Source organism: Saccostrea cucullata, unplaced genomic scaffold (genome assembly GCF_032062105.1).
Source record: "Saccostrea cucullata isolate Sc308-1 unplaced genomic scaffold, CSIRO_AGI_Scuc_v1 ctg520, whole genome shotgun sequence".
NCBI classification, from domain to species: Eukaryota; Metazoa; Mollusca; class Bivalvia; order Ostreida; family Ostreidae; genus Saccostrea; species Saccostrea cuccullata.
The window spans coordinates 306411-327500 of NW_026930967.1; the positions used below are offsets into that span (position 1 = coordinate 306411).

Genomic DNA, 21090 nt, shown 5'->3' on the forward strand with positions numbered 1-21090 from the left:
ACTTTGATACCCCATTTTGACCCCACCCTACCTTGAATCTATACTAGCAGAGGATGTTTCTTTCCATCTTTCCTGGCCCTGTGGTTTTTAAGATTTTTAAAATGCCATTTATTTTCCATTAATTAAAAATTATAAGCCCCTCATTTGAACAAACCTGAACCCCCTTTACCCGAGAATACATTGTGGCAAGTTTGGTTGAAATTGGTCCAGTGGTTCGTGAGAAGATGTAAATGTGAAGTTTACAACACCACCAGACAACGGACAAATTTTGATCAGAAAAGTGGACTAAAATATTTTACATTTTCAAGCTAAATATCAACATTGTAGAGTAGATTTCAGATTGGAAACCCTTGGCTAACGCAGATGGCTAAATATATACTTCAATAAATATCTAATTATATCAATGTCTTATGTGCTTTACTTTAAAAATATGTCCACTCGTGATCAGTCAACCAAATCGTGGACATTTAAACCATAAAGGTATGTCAGTTGCACATACGATTCCTGCAGATCACAAGCAAAACATGCCCATCTTCTTCCTTGTTGTCATGAATGATGCAGGATAACCTCCCCTGTCTCCAATTGTATGAAATATGAAAGCCTTAGCATTATTTAGCCCCTTCACACTTACAAACAATTATAATCGTTTTAAAGTTGCCCAGTCATGGTTCTGTTCAAGAAACTAAATGTACATTGTTTTCATTGAATTTGCCTCACCCCATCTTAAATTCACCAATTGCCTATCTACAGCAAAAGGTGTGAAAATAAAATGGTTGAAAAATTTTTTTTGCAGTATACAGTATGAACTGATTGATCACATCATAAAACCGGAAAACTAGATAAAAACCATGGAGCCTTTATTCTTGCCAAAAATGCAAAAGAACTAAATGAAAACAAAAGATAGCATATGATAACCCAAGTCTTTATTTAGTTGCTACAGTTGTAGAGGGTGCAGCTGCTGCACGCTTTCTGGGTTTGGGAGTTGTTCCTTCACGGAATCCATTCCTAGAAGTAAAAAAAAAAATTATGCGTTTTTAATAATAGGCTATAAACATTCCCTATTTTCAATTTAGCACTTTGTTCAAAGTATCAATTGTTTTCATCTGAGCATCATGCAACAAATTTCCAACAAGTGAATTTGGTTCATGTTTTAAACCAAAGGCCATGACATTCACAATTTTGAAAGAGGCACCATTGTTCATCATAACTAGAGGACTGTGAGCACTTAGCTCAAGATACCCCCTGCCTCCCATATGATCATCATGGCTAAGCCCATGTTTTGCTCTTGGAGACCCAAAATGTAAAATAGGTGTACAATGGCATTAAGTAATAAAGAATCTGTGAAAAGTATCACTAAATTTCATCCAGGAGGATAGCAATCTGATTAAAATCTTATCCTTTGATCCGCTCAAATAAATCACTACAAAGGGACAGGGGTAGACCAATAGAATTTTGCAGTACTTGCCCTCAGACAAGTTACCATCGTAAAACTACTTGTCCTACCAAAATATATGCTTGTCCCACCTTTTTCTTAAATTACACAGAATTGAAGCATAGATATTAAATTATTTCTTGAGTGAGACACCTAAACACGTCACAGATCATCTCAGATCTAAAATCATGAAATTCTTCCACAGATAAATTTAGAGGAAAATTTTTAATATTAAGAAGTATTCTTCCTCAAAATTCTGCAATAAGATACACCTTTTTTAAAATTAATGTTGTATTTATCTAATGGAAAAGGGTGAAGATATCGGACAGTGGTCAATCTAATAAAACCTACAAACATGAATCTGTGAACAGAATACTACTGCATGTCAATTACTGTATCGACATCATGGCTGTGTGATTGCCAGGAAACAGCAATCAACAACAATCTTAATACCACTTAGACTAGCACCTGTATTTCATAGTATGAATTTAATATTTTAACAATAAATGTATAAATTCCAATACAACGTTTTCGACGACATCGATAATTCCATGTTTTACGACATCTGCATATGTTAACAACACGTTAATGGGTAAATTCTAAAGGATTTCTGACTATTCAATGAAGAAGGCTGATGCAGTCAGAGATTTATCTACCTATTTTGTTTTACTATCGTTTTATATATGAAGGGGACAAATGAGAACTGAAGGCTCGATCTGAGCGCGGGAGGCGCGAGTATGCTAGGGGGTCCGGAAAATTTTTAAATAAATGGAGCAAAATCCTGCATTCTTAGAGCTTCTGAGGGTCATTTCTAGGCCTTTACAAAGCCCACAAAAACTTCTCTTTTAGACAAAATATGAAATAATAAAAAAAATTTTAAACTAGGTCAGTACTTTATTTAATTTTTTTCTCTGAATATCTATCACAAATCAATTCTCCTGTTTCCCATGTTTCACTACTAACATTTGTTGTTACTCCATTCTTCCGATTCATAGTAGTATAAGCTCCATCTTACTCATCTACACTTTTCTTTTTAACTCTGCAGTCGCATACGTATCCTTCGACATCATGGACATGGCACATTTTTACTGATCAATATCAAATAGAAGCTTGAATAATCTTTTCTTTATTCTAAAAGCCTTTGAATGACTAGGATGTGCTGTTGAATGACTAGGATATGCTGTTAAACTTCAATCGGACAAAACGGAAAATTTCAGAAAAATGTTTTAAATATTCTCTGTTTAGTAATGGAATTTTCTATCTGAAAAAGGGAATTTTTGCACCTTTTTCAAGAGGGGAAAGGTACTGTTTACTGGTAGTAAAAACAGCCTTGATAAATCCCTGGCAGTGGTCAACAGCAGTGAAAACAGGTGCTTTGCTGTGATTCATGATACTTTAAAAGCGACAACGCAAAAGATATTTGAGTACTGTACATGATTTTTTTTTGTTAATTGGAAAAGCACTTATCCGCGGGCAGGCACCTGTTATCAAATTACTTGCCCACCAACCAAAAATGGTTGTCCCAGGCATCGGGCAGTGCTATTTGTCTAGCCCTGAGGGTTCCGAAGAAACCTTCTTCAGGGTCATCAGGAGATGACCTTTCAATTATCCAAATGTTCACTTCAGAAGTATCTCAGAAATCAGTTGCAGAAGTGAAAGCCCCGATGATATACGAACAGAAAATCCTGACCTGGTTTCCCATAGCCTGCCAAAAGAATGACCACAGTCTTTTCTGTACAGAAATATAAGAAGTACTTGCTTTTGGTTTGTTTTTTAGCTCTTTGTTTTGTTCAAAAAGATAAAATTTTCTCCACAGCTACTTTCACTTCTACATTCTTTTTCCCAAATGTTGCTTAAATATGAGCTCTCTGGTTGGTGAAAATTTCGATATTTTTATTAGGTCACCAGGAGATGACCTTGAATGGGGTTTCTTCAGATCCTTGTGTATCAATCTACGTTAGCGGATCAAAGGATCTGATTTTAATCAGATTGAGAAGCAAAGAGAGGATTTTCAAAGAATTAATGCATTTTCTCTATATAATTAATAGAGCCCTGCCCTAACACCAGAACCTCTGACCCTGGCCATGAAATTCACAATTTTTGAAGAGGCACCCTTCATCACCATGAATATACATTAAGTTTGTTTGTTTGTTGAATACCTAGAAGCAGAGAAGAAGATTTTCAAAGTAAATGTATTGTAAATTGTTATCCTAGAAGAAAATGTCGGTATGTGGTGTATCAGTATATATTATTTTATGGGTTTCAAATCGTATTTATTTTATTTCAGCCTTAAGTTTCGATTCACACTGTCTCTACATATATTTCTGTTTTATTCCATGCTATCGGATTGACTCTGCATCTCGTAAGAATCCCACAATTTCTCCTTAAACAGCATTCCATTCTGCATGTTGAAATTTCCTTAGGTAAACTTCCATTGTGGAAGTGCATAGAGAATGTTTCACTTATTAGGATAACCTCCGCAAGAGTTTTGGCATGATGTAGTAATCTTTCTCGGGTGTTATCATACATTCTCTATACACTTCTGTTGCGTTTACCTAAGGAAATTTCAACGTGCAGACTGGAATGCTATCAGTGTGAATTGACACTTTAGGTTGAAATAAAGCAAGAGACGTTTGTAAAACACTTATGCCCCCCCCCTTTCCCCAAACTGGAATTTTTCCAAGTTCAAGGGGCATATCTCTGACAAAAATGGTGCGATTGTATCCAAAACAAAATTTGACCTAGATATTCATCTGATAAATCTGTATACCAAAATTCACTTCAATATGTGCAACCTCTGCAAAGAAAATGAACGGAAACTGCAAATGAGTAGAATTTTTTTTAAGTCTAAGGGGCATAACTCTAAAAAAAAAATGGCGCGATCATATCCAAAACAAAACTTGACCTAGATACCCTAAAATCTTGAAAATAAGCCGCGGCTTATTTTAAGTTTTGGTAAGAAAGTTGGGGCTTATTTTCAAAACAGGCTTATTTTCAAATTCCGGCTTATTATCAATGATGCAAAAAACTGGTAAGAGAAGAGAGCTCAATTTCGGTTTATTTTCAACACAATCATTGAATAAAGTGTAATCAATAGAATAGGAAGTACTTGTTCGATGTAAAATTAAACCATCTTGAATATAATAAAATAAAATAATTACAATAATACTTTGTTCAGTATCTTGCGTGTAGAAAAAAATACTGTAAAAGTGGAAAGTTTGACAAGGAGGAAACATTTACGAATGACTTTAGCTCGTCAAAGTTTTCCCTCGTCATTTTTTTTATTCATTGGCATTCCCCGGTGTACGTTTTCTTTAGGTCTATGTTGTAATCGTTTACTTTATATTTTGAGAATGTCGATCCCGAAAAGATAATTTCATTGTTTACAACTTATAAATTTACATGAAATATAAACTTGTTTTTAAAAAGTAAAAATAAAATATAAGATATCCGCTTGTAATTGAATCACTTGATAAAATAGTCAAACAAACACATATTCAACCAACTCAATTATACGGTACATTGAAATGTAATTACTACCAAGCCCTGCCGATTAGCAGGTTTCTCGCCTCGGGCAGTGTTACCTGACAGTTAAATGCTTTACAAACAAAATCTTCCTTTTATCCGTTTACTTATTTAATTATAACAATTTTAAACACACTGTTAGCTTGTACAGGTCTGGATGAGATAATTATAATTGTTTCCGAAAATTTTATGAAAAAAACATTCACCATGTTACTGGTTCCGCAATGAATTTTTTTTAGCCAGCGTAACATGCTTACTGGTAAAAAAAAATAATAACTTTAAAAACTACCCTCTATTAGGAATTTTACATAAGTTCATTTGTTTCTACAGACTTAGTTCGTACCATGTCGTATGCAGAAATTGGTAAAGGTTAAATGAATTAAAGAAAGATAACTCAGTTTTATTTTGCACAGTAAAAAAATCGTTGAAGTTTTCAATCGTCAAATTTTTAAGACAAGGCAATTGTCAAACGTTTAACATCTTTCCCATATGGCATTGTCATGACCGGCTTATTTTCAAAACTGGCTTATTATTAAATCCGTCTTATTTTAAAGATTTTAGGGTATTCATCTGATTAATCTGTATACCAAATTTCATTTCAATAAGTGCAAGGGTTGAGAAGAAAATGAACAGAAACTAACTGGACCAAGCAACAGACAGCAGCAAAGCAATATAATGCCAGTCTTCGAAATAACCTGGGTGCCCCATGCCCGGGACCTGGTAAATTTGCCAGCGGGTATGTGAAAATTCTCAAATTACATGCCCGAAGGGCATGTTTAAATTTTCTTTCAATTTATGATGTTTACTTGCTATTTCTTCTGTTGTACCCCCGTTATTCGTGAAAACTTGCTGTGTAATGTCTTAATCTGAATTGCCAGTCTACCATCTTAACATTATCGGTACGAGTCAAATGATTGTCAATCATAATCATTAAAGTGTTTAATTCAACCGAATGCTTCATGCTAAATTACAATATGTTTATTGATACCATGTGCAGTGGACTGCTGACATGATGATCATTATCCTATTTCAGAAATTCAGTTAAGCTATACCGGCCAACAAAAGACCCGCATACAGTCAAAAGTTGTGAACAAAAACACATACGAAAATGGCAGACAGGCATTCAAAACTCTGGAAACAATTTAAACTAAAGATCGAGAGAATTTAAAAACAGAAACACTGTCCTTATAGTTATTATAAAAACCTTATTTTCTATTGCACAATCATATCTCTGCTATATGAATGAATTTTGAGTAGGGCATGTACAAATTTCAATGGGCTGGGTTAAATGACCGGTATACATGCCCGCAGGGCATGTGCTGAAAAAGAATTGTTGTGAAGACTGTAATGCCCTCCCTTCTTTGAAGGGGGCATAATAAATACATGTTTTTAAACCCATAAATACCAGTGGTGGTCCAACGTAAACAAACCGGAGTGGCATACCTTTCTCACTTATAATGTGTAGTGGGGTATTTATTTGTGGAGCGATTATTTTGGGGTTTTAACGTTTTTTTATATTGTACTTTTGATGAATGATTGGAATGAATATTATTTAATGTATAATAATATATATTTTAATATAATATAAAACAAGAGGCCCATGGGCCACATCGCTCACCTGAGAAGCTTTGACCATTCTGTTCTTTACTAGATTTTCCCCTTGTAATACATATTGTGACCCCACCCTACCCCACTGATCATAATTTAGACAATTTGAAATCTACACTACCCCAGGTTTGCTTCCACATAAGTTTTGGCTTTTCTGGCCCTGTGGTTCTTGAGAAGAAGATTTTTAAAGATATTTCCTTTATATTTCTATGTAAAACTTTGATTCCCCATTGTGGCCCCGCCCTATCCCCAGGGGTCATGATTTGAACAATTTAGAATCTACACTACCCCAGGATGCTTTCAAATAAGTTTCAGCTTTTCTAGTCCTGTGGTTCTTGAGAAGAAGATTTTTAAAGATTTTTCCTGTAAATTTCTATGTTATACTTTGATTTCCCATGGTGGCCACGCCCTACCCCGGGGGTCATGATTAGAACAATTTAGAATCTACACTACCTCAGGATGCTTCCATACAAGTTTCAGCTTTCCTGGCCCTGTGGTTCTTGAGAAGAAGATTTTTAAAGATTTTTCCTGTAAATTTCTATGTTATACTTTGATTTCCCATGGTGGCCCCTCCCTACCCCGGGGGTCATGATTTTAACAATTTAGAGTCTACACTACCCCAGGTTGCTTCCACATAAGTTTCAGCTTTTCTGACCCAGTGGTTCTTGAGAAGAAGATTTTCAAAGATTTTTCCTATATATTTCTATGTAAAACTTTGATTCCCCATTGTGGCCCCGCCCTACCCCTGGGGGTCATGATTTGAACAATTTAGAATCTACACTACCCAAGGATGCTTCCACATAAGTTTCAGCTTTTCTGGCCCAGTGGTTCTTGAGAACAAGATTTTTTAATGACCACACCCTTTTTTGCCTTTTCTTGATTATCTTCCCTTGTGAAGGGACTTGGCCCTTCATTTTAAGAATTTAAATTCCCATTCACCCAAGGATGCTTTGTATTAAGTTTGGTCAAGAGAAGAAGTCGAAAATGTGAAAAGTTTACGGATGGTGACGGACAAAATGTGATCAGAAAAGCTCACTTGAGCCTTCGACTCAAATGAGCTAAAAATGTACAACAAGCCCCGGGATTGAATATTTAGGGGGTGTCCAGTCCACAAGTACCTGTGGATCTTTCTTTAAAAAAAATTACATTTGAAAAACAAGAGGCCCTTGGGCCACATCGCTCACCTGAGTAATACGGCAAGGAAAAAAGCATAAATCAGTTTATTATTGAAAAGTTGAAACCCACTAGTGGTCCCAAACAATCCTTAAGAGGGAGAGGGTATGATATGAACAAACTTGAATCTACACTAACTAAGGATGCTTGCATATTTCTTTAACTACCTGTGGCTTTATTGCCCTTTACATTTGAACTTAAATTGTGGCCCCACCCTGCACCCAGGGGTCATGACTTGAACAAAATTGAATCTACACTACCTAAAAATGCTTCCATATGAATAGGGCTAATCATGGCTTTGCTATTTTTGAAAAGAAGATTTTTAAAGATTTTTTTTAAGCATGTTTCTTTGTAAAACTTAGATTCCATGTTGTGGCCCCGCCTTCCCCCAGGGGTCATGTTTTGAACAAATTTGAATCTACACTACCTGAGGATGCTTCCCTATAAGTTTCATCTTTCCTAGCGAAGTGGTTGTTGAGAAGAAGATTTTTAAAGAATTTTCCTATATATTTCTATGTAAAACTTTGGTTGGCCATTGTGGTTCCGCCCTACCCCCGGGGGTCATGATTTGAACAAAATTTGAATCTACACTACCTGAGGATCTTTCCCCATAAATTTCATCTTTCCTGGCACAGTGGTTCTTGAGAAGAAGATTTTTAAGACATACCACCAAATTTTCATTAACTCCCAATTATCTCCCCTTGAATGAGGGCGTGGCCCTTCATTTGAACAAACTTGAATCCCCTTTACCCAAGGATGCTTTGTGGCAAGTTTGGTTGAAATTAGCCCAGCGGTTCTTGAGAAGAAGTCGAAAATGTGAAAAGTTTACAGACAGACAGACAAACAGACAGCTAGACAGACGCCGGACAAAATATGATCAGAAAAGCTCACTTGAGCCTTCGGCTCAGGTGAGCTAACAACATCTGCCTTACAAAGAATGTTAAATTCTTAACAAATCCTTGTAAAATTTTACGGTTATAATGAACTCTGATATAACGAATTTACAGATATAGCGAACTGATTTTGGGTCTCGTTGAAGTTAAATATAATGAAATTTACATCTTTTATAACGAACTTTCAAAGATCTCAAAATTTGATAAATTGAACTGACCTTTTTGTTCATGGAATTGTATATATACTCACCGTCAATGAAAACGCAACACTCTAAGGAGATGGGTGAACATGACGAGAGATAAGCCCAAAGCATGACAAACATGACGATGAAAAATTAAATCTCAATTTTATAAAAATTTTCCTTAATATTTCATCTAACATTAAAGTATACTTTAAGTAAAATCTCTACAACTTGCACAAATCTCATGAAAATTGAAGTTATTTGCATATGAAATATTATACACACATAAGAGGACAAAACGAGTCATTTTTTCACACTATAACACTATTTTTCGTTATGAGTGGGTCTTCTCTCCATTTTTTTGAAAGGTAATCCTCAAAGTTTGCATAAAAACATACATATTTTGGTTTCCAAAATTATGGAGCAATGACCCACTATACCTAATATAAGTTTATGACATAACTTTTGTATCTTTTCGAGAAATACTTGAAGTCCCTTAAGTCAATGGTCATATCACAAACATGATTTAAATGCCAGACTTCATCAGGACTTGTGTAGCGTAGTGGTTAGCGTGCTAGTCTCAATGGAGAATGCAACTCAGGATTTTTATTGACAGGGTTTGAACCTACTGGATACCACATTATTTTTCTTTATAAAAAATAAATTTTAACGAAAAATTTTCCTCAAAACATTTTGTTTATAATGATTTTACAAAAAATCAATGATGAGAACTTTACTCTAAATACTAAAATCACAATTTGAATATGATTTTTATATATCTGAAGCTTGTGGGTTTTTTGCATGCTAAGTTCACCCATCTCCTTAAGGGTGAAAAGTATATACAGATTATAACTATGTACCAAAAAAGTTTGGACATCTTTTACTTTGCCAAATCAGTTATTTAACGGTTGAATGAATTTCTTTCCTCTACCTGAAGTTGCTTTTTAGCCCTCTTAACAGAAATCAAATTTTTGCATTTTTAATAAAATTTTTAACAATATTTTGGTTTTTCAAGGTTTTGTAGCTGTTTATCATAACTACTGTACTAAAATCCCGGGAAAAAATCCTTCTTTCCTAGGATGTGATGCCTATATTTCCTCAAAATGACTGATTTACATTGCTAATACCGGAGATTCTCAAAATAAAGAAAAAAAGAGCTGCAGATGCAAATGTACATATTTAACGACTCATCAGGCTCATGTGTTTCAATAGCATAAATAAGTTTCTTGACCGGAAGTCCAAGAGTTACTACACTACGCCAAGTTAGAGAAAATTCGACTGCAGTATCTGAACAACAGGCAATTAAAAATGCCCAAGAATATTTATTTCGCTCAGATAAAGACATTGATAAACCTAATGCATGGTAGAAATTGGACTGCGTTCATGTGTTGTACATGGCGGACTAGCATGTTTTGATTAAATGGTCGGAAGGGGGGGGGGGGTTTATTTAAATGTTATCTGTTAAGAGGGCTAAAAAATCTACTTTCGGTAATGGAATGAAAACCATTCAACCATTAAAAAACTGATTTGGCAAAGTAAAAGATGTCCTAACTTGTTTGGTAAATAGTTATATCCCGTATATAATTTTTCACAATAAAATTAGAGTGTTGCGTTTTCACTGACGGTAAGTATATAATTCAATTCACAATAAAACCTTAGTTATCGAAGGTATGTTTTGTAATATTTGCTTCCGTAACATATTTGGTAGTAATACTAAAAGGAAAATATGCAAATTGCGAATTCGCTTTATATGGTTTTACGAATTCGTTAAACGGTTATAACGAATTACGGATATAGCGAATTAAATTCACATACTAAATTTCATCTAAGTATGTCCCTAGGACTTCGCTATAACTGAGTTTTACTGTACATTCAATTGAATTAATGACAAATTTACCTGAATTTTCTCTGCACTATCTTCAAATGTCTCATTCTTCCTGTACCAGTTGTCCTCCTTCGTTTGGCCTTTACACTCCATTCAACTACAAAAAGATAGGTAATCAGAGATTACAGAGCTCACCTCAACGAATGTTGTCTTTAAGTAAGGCAAAGTCACACAATTAACCAACAAAAAATGTACATCCAAAAAAATGCAAAATCTATGCAATTTTGATCTGATACTTTGGAATAGATCTATATAAAAACTTCAAACTAGTTCTTGGTCATTAGACAGTGTAACATATGAAAAAATTCTTGGGGTATATTTAGATAATTCTTTACAATACAATGTACATATCGACCATGTGTGTAAAACTCTGTCACGTAAAATTTCAGCATTCCGTAGAATTAAAAAGTATCTTCCTCTTCAAACACGCAAGTTGTTTTATAATGCATACATTATGCCTACCATTGATTACTGCCTAACAATTTGGGGAAATACGTCCAGATCAAATCTTGACAGAGTTCATAAACTTCAAAAACATGCTGCAAGGTATATTTTAGATGCTCCCCCTGATGCACCCTCAAGACCCCTTTTTGATGAACTTGATTGGCTTACTGTTTATGAACAGCTTACTGTAAATAAATATGTATTGTTATATAAATCCCTCTTTAATTATTGTCCTACTTATTTACATGAAATGTTTAAATTTCAAATTGATAACCAATATACTCTTCGATCTGAATCAAATGTTGATTTGTGTGTACCAAGTCATAAATGTAAACTTTTTGAAAATTCCTTCCAGTACTCTGGTGCCTTTTTATGGAATGCTTTACCAGTGCACATAAAAATGTCACCAACTCTCAATGCTTTCAAGAGACAAGTAAAACGTTATGTAAAACAATGTCAGAATAATTTGCGATTCATTTTTATTTGTATTTTTATATTTATGTATATATTTATAATATGTCTGTATATGTATAACTATGTATCTTTATATTGTTGATTGTCAGAAGGCCCTGGGGAAGAATAGTGCTTGCACTAATCAGGTTACCTTCTTTAAATAAAGTATTATTATTATTATTATTATTATTAAAACGTAATTAAAATCCAGCATCTGAAGCAAGTTTGAGAGTTTTCATCCCTTGATGCATCATTTATGCAAGTTTGGTTTATTCAACCTTATAGTTTCTTGGTAATAGACCTGCACCCATAACTTTTACCTGGTCGATTATCTGGACAATGTATGTCGATTTCAGCATCCAAAGCAAGTCCATTAGTGTCCATCCCAAGATGTATCATCCATGCAAGTTGCTCAACATAAGGCTCATAGTTACTTGGAAATGAAACCTGCACCAAAAACTAACCTGTTCACTCATGTGAAAATATAGGTCAGATTCAGCATCCGAAGCAAGCCTGATAGAATGCATCCTTAGATGTATCATCCATGCAAGTTTGGTCATTAAAGAGCTCATAGTTACTTGTAAATGAAACCTGTACCAAAAACTTTAACCTGTTCACTCAACCAGAAAATGCAGGTCAGATTCAGCATCCGAAGCAAATCTAGTAGAATGCATCCTTAGATGGATCATCCATGCAAGTTTAGTCATTATAGGGCTCATAGTTACTTGGAAATGAGACCTGCACTTAAAAAACTTAACCTTAACCTGGGACGCCGACACCAAGGGTACACATAAGCTCCCCCAACTTCGTTGAAACAAGAGATGTTTGTAAAACACTTATGCCCCCCTCCCCCCAATTGGAATTTTTTCAAGTCCAAGGGGCAAAACCAGGGTTTAAAATTAACTGAAATTTCCACTAGCCATGTGGGCTCCTAACATTTCAAATTTAGGAGCCCACAGCTAAATTTGTTAGCCCACAGTCAGTTTCTGTAATTAAAAAAAAATGTTCCTTTTTTTGGACACTGGGACAAAAGTAAATTAAAATAAAATATGATTGTGTACAAATACATTTGTTTAAATTGGAGTTCCTACTTTATAAAAATCAAATGTCATATAGATATTTAATTAAAGGAAATAAAATTGAATTCAAGTTTCATTTTTGCTATCCTTTTTTTTTTTACATTGTACACATATACATGTATTTACTCCTTTAAGTTGAACTGTTGAAGTGACAATGGAACATAAATAAGATTTTCAATGTTAAATATTTTAACTGTAACATTTCTGAAATATTAATAAGTAAAAATACTTATAATTTATACGAATAGGTAGTTTGGAGTTATTAAAATTGTATATCTTTCATGTATCAACCATGTACAGAAGAATGGAGGAAATTCGAATTAGGAAAAACCATCATTTTAGGGCTTTCACAAATCATGTAGTACTGTTAAATGGAATAGATGAAGGATATTTACGAACAATAGGACCATGCTGCTGTGATTTATTTCATTGGTTGGGAGTTTTGAATAAACAAGAGGCCCATGGGCCACATCGCTCACCTGAGAAGCTTTGACCATTCTGTTCTTTACCAGATTTCCCCCTTGTTATACATAATGCATCCCCACCCTACCCCACTGATCATAATTTAGACATTTTGAAATCTACACTACTCCATGATCCTTCCATGGGCACATATGTTTCAGCGTTTTTGGCCCAGTGGTTCCTGAGAAGAAGATTTTCAAAGATTTTTCCTATATATTTCTATGTAAAACTTTGATTCCCTATAATGGCCCCGCCCTTCCCCCGGGGGTCATGATTCCTACAATTTAGAATTTACTCTACCCCAGAATGCTTCCATATAAGCTTCACTTTTTCTGGCCCCATGGTTCTTGAGAAGATTTTCAAAGATTTTTCCTATATATTTCTATATAAAAATTTGATTCCCCATTGTGGCCCCGCCCTTCTCCCGGGGGTCATTATTTGAACAATTTAGAATCTACATTATACCAGGATGCTTCCACATAAGTTTCAGCTTTTCTGGCCCAGTGGTTCTTGAGAAGAAGATTTTCAAAGATTTTTCCTATATATTTCTATGTAAAACTTGGATTCCCCATTGTGGCCCCGCCCTTCCCCCGGGGGTCATGATGTGAACAATTTAGAATCTACACTTTACCAGGATGCTTCCACATAAGTTTCAGCTTTTCTGGCCCAGTGGTTCTTGAGAAGAAGATTTTCAAAGATTTTTCCTATATATTTCTATATAAAAATTTGATTCCCCATTGTGGCCCCGCCCTTCCCCTGGGGGTCATGATTTGAACAATTTAGAATCTACACTACCCCAGGATGCTTCCACATAAGTTTCAGCTTTACTGGCCCAGTGGTTCTTGAGAAGAAGATTTTTTAATGACCCAACCCTATTTTTGTCTTTTCTTGATTATCTCCCCTTGCGAGGGGATATGTCCCTTCATTTTAACAATTTAAATTCCCCTTCACCCAAGGATGCTTTGTCCCAAGTTTGTCAAAATTGGCCCAGTGGTTCTTGAGAAGAAGTCAAAAATGTGAAAAGTTTACAGACGGACAGACAGACAGACAGACAGACGGACGGACGGACGGACAGACAGACGGACGGACGACGGACAAAATGTGATCAGAAAAGCTCACTTGAGCCTTCGGCTCAGGTGAGCTAAAAAAACCTGTGGAAATGTCTGTTTTTCAGTGAGGGCACTGGTAGAATGAATTCGGCCCCTGCAGAATTTTCATTCGCAATGTGGGCGAGCAAGTTATAAATTTTATGAGCCCACACAAAATTTTACTGGCAATTTGCGAGTGGGCTAGCGTTAATTTTAAACAATGGGCAAAACTCTGTCAAAAATGGCACGATTGTACCCAAAACATAACTTGACCTAGATATTCATCTGATAAATCTGTATACTAAATTTCATCTCGGCATGTGCAACGGTTGCAAAGAAAATGAACGGAAACTGCAAATAATTGAAATTTTTCTAAGTCCAAGGGGCATAACTCTGTGAAAAATGGTGCAATCATACCTAAACCAGAACTTGACCTAGATATTAATGTGATATATCTGTGTACAAAATTTCATTTCAGTATGTGCAACGGTTGCAAAGAAAATGAACGGAAACTGCAAATAATTGAAATTTTTCTAAGTCCAAGGGGCATAACTCTGTGAAAAATGGTGCGATCGTAACCAAAACAGAAGTTGACCTAGATATTCATCTGATAAATCTGTATACTAAATTTCATCTCAGTATGTGCAACGGTTGCAAAGAAATTGAACGGAAACTGCAAATAATTGGAATTTTTCTAAGTCCAAGGGGCATAACTCTGTCAAAAATGGCGCGATCGTAACCAAAACAGAAGTTGACCTAGATATTCATGTGATATATCTGCATACTAAATTTCATCTAAGTATGTGCAACGGTTGTAAAGAAATTGAACGGAAACTGCAAATAATTGGAATTTTTCTAAGTCCAAGGGGCATAACTCTGTCAAAAATGGCGCGATCGTACCCGAAACAGAACTTGGCCTAGATATTCATGTGATATATCTGTATACCAAATTTCATTTCAGTATGTGCAACGGTTGCGAAGAAAATGAACACAAACTAAGTGGACCGACAAACCGACGGACCGACAGACAGCAGCAAAGCAATATGCCCTCCCTTCTTCGAAGGGGGGCATAAAAATGAAAATTTTATCTGTTTCAGGATTTGACACTTAGGATGTTTGACCAACTCATTTTAGTAAGTGAGGGGTCCAGTAATGTAAAAGGTTTCTATATGGCGACTTATTTAGTCAACATGTCACCTATAATTCAGTTTTGCTCCTAAAATTTTTCTGTCAGACAACCATTTCAAATTGACTTGGCGAATGTCAAATTCTGGAACTATAACATTTTGTCAAATTCTGGAACTATAAAATTTTCAACATTTTTTTCATACAGAGGAGAGAGATGTCTTGAGTTTTCTTTGTCACCTTGTTGTTTTTTTTTTTATCATGCATGTGCAAACGAAATTTCTTGTCCATGCACACAGAGCTCAGAGTCCCAGGAAAGAAATATGCATGCTAACTCTCAATTCCCGCCTACATTTTGCAACCATTTAATTCAATATAAATTGCAATATTTATAAATATTGGCCATAAATCTTTGTTTAAAACAAAGAACAGTTCAATGGTAATTGATTAATTGTCTTAATACCAGCACTAAATAGTAAATTATACATTATTCCAGCTCTTGAATAAAGAGGGTAGACGATATTTTCCATTGAAATCAGTCTTTCAAGCATCACCATAATTTGGTCCATAATAGTCTTGGATATAATTAAATGTTCCTTCTGTCTAGGGGTGCGACGATACACCTATCCCACAATACAATACATATCACGGTATTCAGTTCATGATACAATATGTATCATGATACAATATGACATATTGGGTTTAAAAATCAGATGTTTGTCATCATATACTGTAAACTTTAATGTTTTATCAAACACTCATTACACTAACACTAGGAAAGTGATAACATCCTTCTACCCGTTAAACATGTTTAACTGCTTTTGTGCTGTTTAATTGACCTCATGTTTCATGAGGAAGCCATTTTGAAATTGTAAATAAAGAACCAAAACAGACAATTCGGATAATTATGGACCAACGAACTGAACCGTTATATCAAATTCACATATCGTGAATTGAACCCTGGGAAAAATAAACCGCAGAATACCATCAAACAGTTTATCGTTGTGGGGATCCGGGTTAGAATAGGTCCTCAGTACCCCCTTGCCTGTCGTAAAAGGCGACTAAATGGGGCGGTCCTTCGGATGAGACCGTATAAACCGAGGCCCCGTGTCACAGCAGGTGTGGCACGATAAGGATCCCTCCCTGCTCAAAGGCCGTAAGTGCCGAGCATAGGCCTAAATTTGCAGCCCTTCACCGGCAATGGAGACGTCTCCATATCAGTGAATTATTCTGGAGAGGGACGTTAAACAGTATATAATCAATCAATCAATCGTTGCACTCTTACTTCTATCTTTTCTTATGTTTTAGGCAAAAATTAAGAGGCCCATGGGCCACATCGCTCACCTGAGCACTAAGGGTAGGAAAAAGTAGAAAATGGCTTTTTATTGTAAAGTTTAAATCCAAAAGTAGTCCCATGACCAATCATGGATTTGCTATTTGTTAGAAAATAATTTTTAAAGAATTTTCCTATATAATCTTTAAAAAACTTTGGTCGGCCATTTTGGCCAAGCCCTACCCCTGGGGGTCATGATTTGAACAAATTTGAATCTACACTACTTGAGCATGCTTCCATATAAATATGATGAATTATGGCTTTGTCCTTCTTGAGAAGAAGATGTTTCAAGAATTTTCCTATATATTTCTATGTAAAACTTTAGTCGGCCATTTTGGCCCCGCCCTACCCCGGGGGGTCATGATTTGAACAAATTTGAAACTACACTACCTGAGCATGCTTCCATATAAATATGATGAATTATGGCTTTGTCACTCTTGAGAAGAAGATTTTTAAAGAATTTTCCTATATATCTCTATGTAAAGCTTTGGTCGGCCATTTTGGCCCCTCCCTTCCCCCAGGGGTCATGATTTGAACAAATTTGAATCTACACTACCTGAGCATGCTTCCATATATATAAAATATGATGATTTTTGGCCATTCCGTCTATAAATGTTAGTCCCATGCACTTCTTTAACAAATTCATTAGAAAAAAATTCTGTGTAGTACGGATACTGTCTATTCTGTATTCCGACTGGTCCCAACTGCTCATAATTAACGGCAATTATTTCCTCTAATCCGGCCACACCTGAGTTACTTCAAAGCAATTAACACCTTTCGTGGTGGATTTGATAATCTGTGTTTACATTAGCAGTGCCATGAAACGAACTCAGTGAAACGCGGCGGTGACACAGCCCAGTTGAAAAGAAGATTACTAGTATATGATTGAATTACAATTAAAAAAAATAATTTTGTTTTAACTCAATCATTTTACCACATTATAACAAAAAAATAAATATGTACACGATTTACAAATCCGGACGCATTTCAAAATGGCGCCATAACACTGTGGGGGAAGACGTAATTTTTTACATTAAAATTAAAAATTCAATCTAATAATTAACACATTGTAAATAATTGTGCATTACTCTTTGTCAAGCGAAACATGATTCGCTTGATATATAGTAGGCCTATATTATGCGTGCCTGTAGATTTTGATTTAGGTTACATTTCACCCGATTTTCAAACTTCGTGAAAAACAAGAAAATACAGTAAGTCATAAGAGACTATTTTATAATTTCTAGACTTTAAAATATTGATTGATTTCATCATTTAATTATATTTTATATTATGTATAAATTAATGATGAACTTGTAAATAAACAACGAAATCTACAAAATTAATATTTTCCTGCATTTTTCCCGCACTCCGGATTCTGTCTAAACCGGTCAAATTTTATGGAACCGGCGGTAGCCGGTTTGGACAAATTATACTGTATATGATGAATCATGGCTTTCTCATTCTTGAGAAGAAGATTTTTAAAGAATTTTCTTATATATTTCTATGTAAAACTTTGGTCGGCCATGTTGGCCCCTCTCTACCCCCGGGGGTCATGATTTGAACAAACTTGAATCTAAACTACCTGAGCATGCTTTCATATAAATATAATGAATTATAGCTTTGTCATTCTTGAGAAGAAGATTTTTAAAGAATTTTCCTATATATTTCTATGTAAAACTTTGGTCGGCCATTTTGGCCCCTCCCTTCCCCCAGGGGTCATGATTTGAACAAATTTGAATCTACACTACCTGAGCATGCTTCCATATAAATATGATGAATTATGGCTTTGTCACTCTTGAGAAGAAGATTTTTAAAGAATTTTCCTATATATTTCTATGTAAAACTTTGGTCGGCCATTTTGGCCCCGCCCTTCCCCCGGGGGTCATGAATTGAACAAACTTGAATCTACACTACCTGAGCATGCTTCCATATATATATATGATGAATTATGGCTTTGTCATTCTTGAGAAGAAGATTTTTAAAGAATTTTCCTATATATTTCTAGGTAAAACTTTGGTCGGCCATTTTGGCCCCTCCCTACCCCCGGGGGTCATGATTTGAACAAACTTGAATCTACACTACCTGAGCATGCTTTCATATAAATATGATGAATTATAGCTTTGTCATTCTTGAGAAGAAGATTTTTAAAGAATTTTCCTATATTTTTCTATGTTAAACTTTGGTCAGCCATTTTGGCCCCACCCTTCCCCCAGGGGTCATGATTTGAACAAATTTGAATCTACACTACCTGAGCATGCTTCCATATAAATATGATGAATTATGGCTTTGTCATTCTTGAGAAGAAGATTTTTAAAGAATTTTCCTATATATTTCTATGTAAAACTTTGGTCGGCCATTTTGGCCCCTCCCTACCCCCGGGGGTCATGATTTGAACAAACTTGAATCTACACTACCTGAGCATGCTTTCAAACAAATATGATGAATTATAGCTTTGTCATTCTTGAGAAGAAGATTTTTAAAGAATTTTCCTATATTTTTCTATGTAAAACTTTGGTCAGCCATTTTGGCCCCACCCTTCCCCCAGGGGTCATGATTTGAACAAATTTGAATCTACACTACCTGAGCATGCTTCCATATAAATATGATGAATTATGGCTTTGTCATTCTTGAGAAGAAGATTTTTAAAGAATTTTCCTATATTTTTCTATGTAATACTTTGGTCGGCCATTTTGGCCCCACCCTTCCCCCAGGGGTCATGATTTGAACAAATTTGAATCTACACTACCTGAGCATGCTTCCATATAAATATGATGAATTATGGCTTTGTCACTCTTGAGAAGAAGATTTTTAAAGAATTTTCCTATATATTTCTATGTAAAACTTTGGTCGGCCATTTTGGCCCCGCCCTTCCCCCGGGGGTCATGATTTGAACAAACTTGAATCTACACTACCTGAGCATGCTTCCATATATATATGATGAATTATGGCTTTGTCATTCTTGAGAAGAAGATTTTTAAAGTATTTTCCTATATATTTCTATGTAAAACTTTGGTCGGCCATTTTGGCCCCTCCCTACCCCCGGGGGTCATGATTTGAACAAACTTGAATCTACACTACCTGAGCATGCTTTCATATAAATATGATGAATTATAGCTTTGTCATTCTTGAGAAGAAGATTTTTAAAGAATTTTCCTATATTTTTCTATGTAAAACTTTGGTCGGCCATTTTGGCCCCGCCCTTCCCCCAGGGGTCATGATTTGAACAATTTGAATCTACACTACCTGAGCATGCTTCCATATAAATATGATGAATTATGGCTTTGTCATTCTTGAGAAGAAGATTTTTAAAGAATTTTCCTATATATTTCTATGTAAAACTTTGGTCGGCCATTTTGGCCCCTCCCTACCCCCGGGGGTCATGATTTGAACAAACTTGAATCTACACTACCTGAGCATGCTTTCAAATAAATATGATGAATTATAGCTTTGTCATTCTTGAGAAGAAGATTTTTAAAGAATTTTCCTATATTTTTCTATGTAAAACTTTGGTCAGCCATTTTGGCCCCACCCTTCCCCCAGGGGTCATGATTTGAACAAATTTGAATCTACACTACCTGAGCATGCTTCCATATAAATATGATGAATTATGGCTTTGTCATTCTTGAGAAGAAGATTTTTAAAGAATTTTCCTATATTTTTCTATGTAAAACTTTGGTCGGCCATTTTGGCCCCGCCCTTCCCCCAGGGGTCATGATTTGAACAAATTTGAATCTACACTACCTGAGCATGCTTCCATATAAATATGATGAATTATGGCTTTGTCATTCTTGAGAAGAAGATTTTTAAAGAATTTTCCTATATATTTCTATGTAAAACTTTGGTCGGCCATTTTGGCCCCGCCCTTCCCCCAGGGGTCATGATTTGAACAAATTTGAATCTACACTACCTGAGCATGCTTCCATATATATATGATGAATTATAGCTTTGTCATTCTTGAGAAGAAAATTTTTAAAGAATTTTCCTATATATTTCTATGTAAAACTTTGGTCGGCCATTTTGGCCCCTCCCTACCCCCGGGGGTCATGTTTTGAACAAACTTGAATCTACACTACCTGAGCATGCTTTCATATAAATATGATGAATTATAGCTTTGTCATTCTTGAGAAGAAGATTTTTAAAGAATTTTCCTATATTTTTCTATGTAAAACTTTGGTCGGCCATTTTGGCCCCTCCCTACCCCCGGGGGTCATGATTTGAACAAACTTGAATCTACACTACCTGAGCATGCTTTCATATAAATATGATGAATTATAGCTTTGTCATTCTTGAGAAGAAGATTTTTAAAGAATTTTCCTATATTTTTCTATGTAAAACTTTGGTCGGCCATTTTGGCCCCGCCCTTCCCCCAGGGGTCATGATTTGAAAAATTTGAATCTACACTACCTGA

General features: G+C 35.4%; 1 protein-coding gene across 1 annotated transcript in view; it reads right to left on the reverse strand.

Annotated features, from left to right (window-relative positions):
- Positions 1-906: 906 nt before the first annotated feature.
- The window catches only part of LOC134230749 (large ribosomal subunit protein eL37A-like), a 43213-nt gene continuing 23029 nt past the window's right edge, over positions 907-21090 (reverse strand). The window contains exons 3-4 of the mRNA XM_062712588.1: positions 10711-10795; positions 907-1005 (exon numbers count right to left, since the gene is read on the reverse strand). Coding sequence (XP_062568572.1) covers positions 924-1005; positions 10711-10795 — 167 coding nt within the window. The 3' untranslated portion in view covers positions 907-923. The remainder of the gene's footprint in view (positions 1006-10710; positions 10796-21090) is intronic.